The sequence below is a fragment of the Drosophila suzukii genome, chromosome 2R, assembly GCF_043229965.1.
Source record: "Drosophila suzukii chromosome 2R, CBGP_Dsuzu_IsoJpt1.0, whole genome shotgun sequence".
Lineage (NCBI taxonomy): Eukaryota > Metazoa > Arthropoda > Insecta > Diptera > Drosophilidae > Drosophila > Drosophila suzukii.
Window position 1 is genome coordinate 8,618,580 of NC_092081.1, and position 9,869 is coordinate 8,628,448.

The window sequence follows — 9,869 nt, forward strand, 5'->3', positions numbered from 1 at the left end:
AACAGATTATAAAAAGTACAGTGTAGTAGATAGGACAGATAGGAATAACATTTTATTAAGCTTTTACCAACCCTAAAGACAAGAAAATAGACTAAACCTACTTGAAGAATAAAAAAAAATTAACATTAAATAAAAATATTATCAACAGATTAGTACAGAAAACACCCTGATCCAAAATTTCCTTTTATTGATCATTTAAAAATATGTTATGACTTAAAATTTCAAGCAATACTAGAATACTATTTTAAAATGGTTTTTATCATAGTTAATGAAAACGATTTTTTGGATTAGAGAACAAATTATAGATACTTAAGTTCCTCTGTGTTTAATATCTTGTTGTCCCGCCTGCTGTTGAGTGGTTCAATCAGATGGCCATTGGATAAAAAAAGGGGCATGTCCTGGGCTGGATCGAGGATCGGCAATTAGTGAGCAAACGGCCTTTTTTGGCTGGTTAGCAGTCCTAATGAACCGCGATTACGTCTGAGTGCGCTGATGATGCTGCATAAATTTCTTGGTCCGCATTACGCATTCCACATTAGATCAGAGATTACGGGGCCTAAGATCTGGGCAGGTAGCCAATGGTACCCCTAAGTCTCGAGATGCCCTCTGCAGCTCTAAATTAAACGAACATGCAATCGGATTTCTGAATGAAATCTGCATACGGAATGCGTCCTATGAAAATATGATTAAGCGCCTGGGCAGACTAACCCTAATCCCAGATATAGGTCCTGCGTCCTGAGTCCTGTGTCCTGTGGCGTCATGCATCTGGCACATTAATGAGTCCGGTCAACGCTTTGTCCCGCTTACTAGTTCACAGTTTTCGCGGAAATTACGTGTTTATTTTTCCGATTTCCCCGGCTGAAGGTGCCACGATCTTTGGCTTTGTTTGGGTTCGAGGCACAAAGAAATTGTGTAAGTTTCAACAAATTAGAGAAGATAAGTCCCGAACCCTGCTTTGTCATCATTGTATGCGGCGTTTTAGCCATGTATTCGCCGTGCATTAGATGGTTTTTTCGGGAACCACTTTTGGCCATTTCTAGCGTTCTTTTGTGTTATGCAACCTGTGGGTGGACCAGGGCTCTAGGGCCAAACTAGGATAGAGGGCCCTGCCTAAGCTGATGCCCAAGGCAAATCCCAGATTCAAGTGGGTGATTTAACCAGGGATGAGCTATTTTTCGTTTCTTAACGTGGAAAAATAATGCATAGCTTGCTTTATAGTACAGTTATACTAGTAAGTCGCTAATATATAATTTTAATTTTCTTAATTTAACATTTAGACGGGAATGAGTGTGTTAATGGTTAAAATATTAAGGTTTTACTAACATATATATATTTTTTTTAATTTGTATTAGTGATGGCAAAACAGCACATTCAAAAATATTATACTTTATATTTCTAAATTTGTAAAAATATCTACCTAATTATATGAAAAATATTTTGGCAAGTAACACCCATCAAAACGATTCACAATCTGGTACACTTTGTTGTTTTGGATTTATTAAATAAATTGTAATTGGTATTGTAAAGTAAAAATTGATGTAGACAAACAAATAAGCAATTCTAATGGAACGGATTTGATCAATTTTTAAATTACTTTCATACATATGTTTGGGGCCAACATAATACCTTGATTATTAATCATGGATCCTCATTGATTAATATAGATATTTATTTATAATTACTAAGATCACGTTAACATACACTTTTGAAAAAGTTAACATGAAAGAAGTACCTTCATATAAACTATATTTTTGAAACATCAAACTATTATTATAACATTTATTTGTACATTATACAAAATAAAAATAACACATGAATTGCAATTAATAAAAAGGAACTATTCCTTGTAAAATTAATAGGCTTGCAATTATTTACAATGTTATCTAAATTCATTACCCGAATCAGTTCCACACTGTACCTGTGCTCTAACCTTTTAAACCCGATTCAGAACGGGTAAAATTCGACGCGATGAGATCAGTTTAATCAATGAACTTAGGGTACGATCCTGCGAGAACTCCTTGCTAAGTAAAGGGATTCATTGATCGTTTGGCTTGTTCAATGAAACCACGGGCTCATTCTCAAGATCACGGGGATCCTCGCCATAAATCTATTGCCGAAATGGAAGCGGAACTAATAAACGAGGTCCTGGCAAATGGCCGACATGATTCAGGTACCAGGTAGGCAATCCGGTAAGTTGTTCAACCTGTTTTGTGATTTGTGGATGATTCGGCCGAGGGAAGGGTAGGGCTATGCCGAGAGAGACAGAGAGAGAGATACAGAGATGAGATACTTTTTAACAAGCGAAATTTGTGAAATAAATAAAATTAATGAGCAAACCATGTTAGTTACAACTACCGAAAGAGATGGTGGTTCGGGGGTATAAAAGAGAAAGGTGTCAAGGGAAAGTAGAGAGAGTATAGACGGAGAGTGAGAGGGCCAACACCCCTAAGCCAAAGCCAAAAGCTACCTGCAACCCAAACTCACACACACCGAACGAACCAACCCAACACACAGATACGGATACTGAGATACTGGAACGTTAAGATACTGGGGGAAACTACCCCTAGACGAGCAGAAAGAGAGCGAAAGAGACGGCTGACTGGGCAGGACATGGGCGAAAGCGAAGGATTGGGACAGGGATTCGGTTTCGGATTCGAGAGCGAGCCTCGCCCATTTCACTTGCAAACGGCCAACGTATTTAAACCTACGTTCCGCAGGAATCGCACTCAGTCGGTGGTTGTTGATCGTCACGAGCACTACTCGCACTCAAATCAATTCGATTCAGCTCATTGTAGTTCGTCGCAGTGGCTGTGAAATCCAAATCAAAATCAAATCTTCGACTAATCCCATATAATCGCAATTAATTAAGAAATTTTCAAAGCGTGCACATCGAAAGTTTGTGACAATAACATACAAGTTTCCAATCTTAAAAACCTGGAAAATCGCAAAAAAAAAAACGTAAAACCAAAACCATTTCAGAGCAAGTGAATTAAACTATTCAATAGCAAATCCGTACGGTTCGTGAGCAGCTCTGCCGGTGGAGCTATGATGACCACGACGACCTCGCAGCACCACCAGCACCACCCAATCATGCCGCCTGCCATGCGCCCCGCCTCCGTTCAGGAGAGTCCTGTCTCACGCCCCCGCGCCGTCTACAGCATCGATCAGATCCTGGGAAATCAGCACCAGATCAAGCGCAGTGGTAAGTCTAACTAACCTAAATATCTTAATTGAAAATGGAAATCGGACAACTCAGGAGAAATAGGGTTTCCGTTTTTCGGTTGTCGTGTATAGCCGTCGGCGATCTGAAAAGGATTCTTAAAATACCCCATCAAAATATTAGGTTTTTAAAATCACTACCATCTTAAAGAATTCAATATCAAGTTATTTATTGTAGTAGGTATTAATGTAAAGATACTTGGGAAAAATCAATTGAATTATTGATCAAATTCAGAAATGTAAAATATTTAAATGGCATTTGCTTTTAAATTGTATTATCTTTTATTAAAAGGGTTGCTAGAGTTTTTTTTTGAATGTGACAAATAAAAATAACATATTAAATAATATTAACTTGTTAGTTCGCTTGTTACTAAAGACTTTAGTTTTACCAAGAAAAATATAATGTTAAACTGTATAAATAATGTAAGGGGCACATTAAAAATTTAAATGATTGACACGTAAAATTCTGTTCAAAACTATAAATAAAATTATTATTTTCAATGAAAAGTAAAAATAGATAAAGTAATTTTAAAACTCAAGAACTCACTTTATTAGGAGATATTACGCACATCTTAGACAGAACAAGCCCACGCTGACTCAACTTACCACCAGCTGTTGCCAAAAATATTAGGTTAGTCTCCATGCAAAGTCAATGAGCTCCCCCAATTTGGTTCTCCAAAATCCATCTCGTCCTCCGCCGTTGACCACATCAAAAAGATCCCTTCAAACGGGCACAGACAAGACAGTATGACAGCACTACCACCCATTTCACATACTTTCCCATATCATATGCAAATTGGTCTCGTAAGGACATTTTATCATAGTTAGTGATGGGCAGGGCAGAAACTTTTCGACAAACACGGACCTCGAACTCCACTCCGGGCAGAAAGAAAACATATCATGATAAAGGGAGGTGTTTCTGGGCATGTTGGAACTCTTGTTGGGGGCGTGGCCAAGCTGCAGGAGGCACTTCCCCCAAGGATCGGCTAAAGAATAAAAAAAAAACACTGTGTATCAAAACATATCTGGCCGGATATATCCAGCCCAAAGGGAGAGAGGAGCAGGGGGCCAAGGGATAAAAGCAATTGCGTCATTAGACCCGTAATTAGATTGAAGTCCTTGGAAGTGTCAGCATGGGAGCAGGGCCAAAATTGCCTGGCAGGATTGTGGAATCACGGCACCCATTGGTCCAGGTTGCAATTTGGCGACGACAACGAGCGGCGTGCGCACCGCAGGACACTGCATCCTGTGAGCCTCGTAATTTGATGCTCGCTGGAAATTACCTTCTCGCCACAACAGACTGCGTAAATGTTACGAAATACGATAAGGATACACGGCCAGCCGGGCGTCCTGCTGAGCAGGGACGTGTCCTGGTGCCATTGTGAATCCGATTAATTTGAGGTTCATTAAAGTTTGATTACATGGTTTTTCGCTCTGGAACCGTTTTGGCTTTTCAAAAAAGTCTCTTTTTGCCTATGGGCCGTGTGAAAGGATATTTATATGCCTTGGCTTGAAGAGGGGGTAAAAACTTTTTCTGGCTTTATATTTATTTGTTATTGATTGCCAAATCAATTTGCGTAGCTTTCGAGCACTTGAAAGATTTGCGTTTTTTTTTTTGTTGAGACTGCGATAAAAGGGGGTTAAAATCCAGGATATAACTACTTCAGTTACAATCGAATGAATTTCAATTTCTGCAGCTGCCGTTTGGCTTTCGATTTTCAAAGTCAAACGCAAAACTTTTTGTTTCGCCGCACTTGAATTCAATTTGAAATTGTTTAACTTTAGCCCCCTAACCCTAACTTTTTTTTTGGTTGCAGATACACCCAACGAAGTGCTGATTACGCATCCCCACCATGGCCATCCACATCACATTCATCATTTGCACAGCAGCAACAGCAACGGCAGCAATCATTTGTCGCACCAGCAGCAGCAACACCATCAGCAACAGCAGCAGCAGCAACATCAGCAGCAGCAGCAGCATCAGCAACAATTGCAGGTTCAGGCCAAAAGAGAGGACTCCCCAACGAATACGGACGGAGGTCTGGATGTAGATAATGACGACGAGCTGTCCTCCAGTCTGAACAATGGCCATGATCTCAGCGATATGGAGAGGCCGCGAAAAGTTCGAAGGTGAGTGTGCTGTAGCGAGCACAATCCGCTTAGCAGATCAAATCGTATTTACCCATTGTCGGGCTATTAAAAAACATCCAACAAACAAACAGAGGGGAAACTCTTATCTAACGTGCCGCCTTTGCCTGCTTTGATTTTTCACAGATCTCGAACAACATTTACAACATTTCAATTGCATCAACTGGAGCGGGCCTTCGAGAAGACCCAATATCCCGACGTTTTCACAAGGGAGGATCTGGCAATGCGCTTGGATTTGAGCGAAGCACGCGTGCAGGTAATTGAAATTGGTCTTTATATTCGCGCAATTATTTTCGAATTAAGTTTTAGTATCATATACCAAAATACTAGCAAAACACCCATACTCCTTCTATAACAAGCGAATAAACCGCTTTCGGAGTCTGGGAACGTGAATAGGTAGATAAGACCTTATAAAACAATCGCCGAACCCAATTTGTAAATGGTCTTTGAAACACTTAAACCCCACTTTGTATACAAACACGCTTAGATATCTACATAGTTAGGGGGAGGGTTGGTCCCTTTTAGGGGTTGGCCCAAGGACATTAGATATTGTGATTTTCCAAATGATTAAATTGGCCGCGCTCACATGGTGTTGGTATTTTTATTAACTCTACTTTTGGGTAAACAATTAAAGTGGCTTTGGGTGGCTGTTCTTGTGCCTTGTCTCTGCCTGCTGCCAGGACACGCGGCTAAATACACCCGACTACACATGTAATTAGGGTGTCCTTTCGCCCCGAATCGCATACAATTTGATTCCAGCTGAAAATGCTTTCAAACACTTCACATTTGATTGAGCGATTCGCTCAATTTCGATGCTGTTTGTTGACAGCAAAAAAGGGAAAAGTATCGCCTGGCACTGGTACTCGCATAAAAAAATGAAGAGAATGTAAAAGAACTTGACCTAAGCACTCGAATAGGGATTACCGGCTCTGAATACAAATTGTCCGTTTCACGGTCTTTATCCGCATCCGCACGTCCTCACATCCGCATCCACATCCTCGTCCATCGCGTTCTCGCTTCCATACGTATCTGTTAGCAGATTAGCTGTAATTGGTCATTGATTCGCATATGCAGAGCGTTTTTGGTACTTGAATAGTAACCGATTTAGAGCTGCCCGATTTCCATAGCTTCGTTTTTTTTCCTGCCCTGAGCTGATAGATACAAAGTATCTGCAGCGTAATCCTCGCTTGTTTTGGGGTTGGTGAGTGGGCAATTATTTTGGGATTTGCATGCTTGTTGTTTGGGGCAATTGAAAAAAAAGGAGTAAGCACCGACTTAATTCCCGGGTTAAGTCAAATTTTTATTGGTGAGCTGGGGCATCACAAAAAGTATGGGAAAGGATTGGTTAACTGTCTGAAAGTTTTTTATACTATATAAAATAGATAAAAAATAGAATTCATAAATATTTGATAGTATAGATATTTTATTTGTATAGGTCGGATAATATTTCGTATCTTGAAAATCCTAATTTTGTGTTTTTAATAGATTTTAAATGATATCTACGAAAATTAATCCATATAATAATTTATTGTCTCAGATTGTCCTTTCGTTTTGGATAAAGTGTTTTGTAAAGTTCATCCTTTGTTTTTCAGTTTGGAAGTATTTAAGATCTGGTACAGTCCTTTGGAATCTTTTCTAAACCCAATTTTTGAGTTTATATGCCCACTTTAATTTTTCTTGCGACAGTTTCTTCTCTCATTTTGATCGCACATGTGTGATAAATGCCTAACGGATATCCGCAATTCAACTTTTACTGCCTGGCTGCTCTGGCACAGTGGTTTAAGTTGCTCGCATTATAATTGCTGCCGACTGACAATTAAAAAGCCCACAAAATCGCACACACACACAACTGAAAAGGGGGAAGGAAAAGTGGGAGGTGGGTGGCGTTTTCCCAGCAGACACACAGGACACAGGACAATAATTGGCAGCAATTATAGCAAGGAAATCGTTGCTAATTTACTACTCGCTCAACTGCACACATTGTTGCAGATTCTGGGTGGCATAGAAAGGGGGATTCGTCTAAATACAGGGTGTCTATAATTACGGAGACTCCTCCATTGTCTCGAACTCATCACCGAGTACAGTGGGTTGTCAAGTGATTTCAATTTACAAACAATTAATTTTCCCATCAAAAACGAGAGCCTCAGAGGAGGCTGAGATTGAAAATTCGTCCCCCCCCCAAAACGGAAATGTGTGTGCAGCCAACGCCTATTTTGTGGATGGGTAAAAGGGGTTAAAGGGGTGAATCTGGGAGGTTGGTCAACCCCAAAACCCCAGCAAGTGTCGAAAAATGCATAAGACACCCTCTTTGTCTGAAGGGTGAGACAGACAGAGAGCGTTGCAAATCAGAGCAGAACACTTCCGATTGGATGCCATTGTATTTGACCTCCCCTCCCACCACGCCCATGTCCTTTGGCATCCAGACATTCGGGGCTGGATGCAGCCTTCGCAGAAGGAGCTCTCCAAGGACCAAGTGGTTTACGAACTTTTCGAACTCACAGATTGATAGATTAGAAAATTGTTCGGTTTTTGGTCAAAGTCAAAGCAATCACAAGTCGTTTGGCCAGGTGCAAGTTTGCCTAAACTATTCACGTTTCGATTGTATGGTACCCTTTAGAACCTGTATTAGAATAATTAAGGAAGTTAGTCAAATTTAAATCTTATAATCTTTGGGAACTGTTAAGTTTACAACAGAATGATAAAAGAAAAACAGACCTTGATCTTGCTTACTTATTCCTAGCTTATAATACCCCAAGTACCAGGGGTATTTGATTTGCATACGTACAACTCCATCTCTAAATCCCCTTCTTTTCGTCTACTTGCAGGTGTGGTTCCAGAACCGTCGGGCTAAATGGCGCAAACGTGAGAAGTTTATGAATCAGGACAAGGCCGGTTACCTTCTGCCCGAACAAGGTGAGTTAACCTAACCTAACCACCCCCGAAAATACCCACCCCTAACCACCCACCGATACGCATTTGATTTGTCCGCAAATTGCCAAATTACGTGTGCAACATAATTAGGAATTATGTCGCTTGTGTCACCACCACCCCCTTTTAGCAACTCTTGATAAATACTTTGGACTAACGAAATTTCGCCCTTTTGCTTTTGCTTTCAGGACTGCCAGAGTTTCCGCTCGGTATTCCCCTGCCGCCACATGGACTTCCGGGTCATCCGGGTTCGATGCAGTCGGAGTTCTGGCCCCCGCACTTTGCCCTCCATCAGCATTTCAATCCAGCTGCAGCCGCCGCCGCCGGTCTGCTGCCCCAGCATCTGATGGCGCCCCACTACAAGCTGCCCAACTTCCACACCCTTCTGTCCCAGTACATGGGCCTGAGTAATCTTAACGGTATTTTTGGAGCGGGAGCAGCGGCTGCGGCGGCAGCGGCCTCGGCCGGATATCCGCAGAATCTTTCCCTGCACGCCGGACTGTCCGCCATGAGCCAGGTGAGCCCGCCGTGCAGCAACAGCAGTCCGCGCGAGAGTCCCAAGCTAGTGCCTCATCCCACGCCGCCCCATGCCACGCCCCCCTCTGGCGGAGGAGGAGGAGGTGGAGGTGGCACCTCCCTCATCTCCGGCGGACTCATCTGCACGGCCGCCCAATCGCCGAGCAGCGCTGCCGGCGCCAGCAGCAACGCCTCCACTCCCGTCTCCGTGGTCACCAAGGGCGAGGACTGAATGCCCCGTGATATTCGGATACGGACTCGTTATGTACATACATATATGTATACATATTTGTAGATATCTAGTTGTATTTATACGGTTATATAGCCCGCGCACTGTAAGATATACATGGAGCTTTGTCTATCGCCAAAGTTAACGTAGTCGTAACACCTAATGCATTATCTATCTGTAAGAGATCTTCGCGCGTAATTAGCCACTTGCGGATATAAAGGTAGTCTATCCACTAAGGAAAACTGTCGAGAAATAAACGATATGAAATGAATACTTTTGTCTTTAATGGGTGGGTAGGATGGTGGTAGAAAAACCTGGAAAATTAGTTAACTTATCTGCACTTTTTGAATATTCCAAATAATTATATTTGATAATTTTCAAGATAGTAAGAGTTTAACATAAACAAATATTGTATCTTAATGGATAGAAATGTCTTTTTACTTTATCCACCAAATCGGTTAAACAAATACAATTTTAAAAAATCAAAATCAAAAAGACTGTAAGACACTCGTTGAAATTAAATGTCTAGACAGATAATCATATAACATTTGTAATTGCTCTTTGTAAGAAATTTTATAAAGGTTACCCCTTAAAAATGGTCTTTGAGAACCACTGTTAGATTTGAAAACCCACAAAAAACAACCAGCCATGATCCTATCGTATTTTAAATGGCTTGTGTTAGAATAGTTGTCGTTGCATCTTAAAGATTTTGCATATTTTTGTGAATATAAAACTTAATTACTAAATATATTGTTTCTGAAACAAGTAAAAAAAACTTTCTTGTAACTGTCAGTTGGGTGATGCGCGTTTCCTAAAACTGAAAATGTAT

The 9,869-nt window shown here is 41.0% G+C and overlaps 1 protein-coding gene across 1 annotated transcript; it reads left to right on the forward strand.

Moving 5' to 3' along the window:
* The first annotated feature begins 2,717 nt into the window (after positions 1-2,717).
* Positions 2,718-9,311, forward strand: hbn (aristaless related homeobox homeobrain). The gene is made up of 5 exons (XM_017072429.4): positions 2,718-3,202; positions 5,037-5,349; positions 5,494-5,623; positions 8,193-8,280; positions 8,484-9,311. Exons 1-5 carry the CDS (start codon positions 3,046-3,048, stop codon positions 9,041-9,043), a joined length of 1,248 nt encoding a protein of 415 aa, XP_016927918.2. The 5' UTR covers positions 2,718-3,045; the 3' UTR covers positions 9,044-9,311.
* The last annotated feature ends 558 nt before the right edge of the window (positions 9,312-9,869 follow it).

Bases quoted from the DNA above. Each gene is read 5' to 3' on its own strand.
- hbn (XM_017072429.4), top strand. From the start codon at position 3,046: ATGATGACCACGACGACCTCGCAGCACCACCAGCACCACCCAATCATG. The intron at 5,350-5,493 runs GTGAGTGTGCTG...GATTTTTCACAG, and splicing joins AGGCCGCGAAAAGTTCGAAG to ATCTCGAACAACATTTACAA. The intron at 5,624-8,192 runs GTAATTGAAATT...GTCTACTTGCAG, and splicing joins TGAGCGAAGCACGCGTGCAG to GTGTGGTTCCAGAACCGTCG.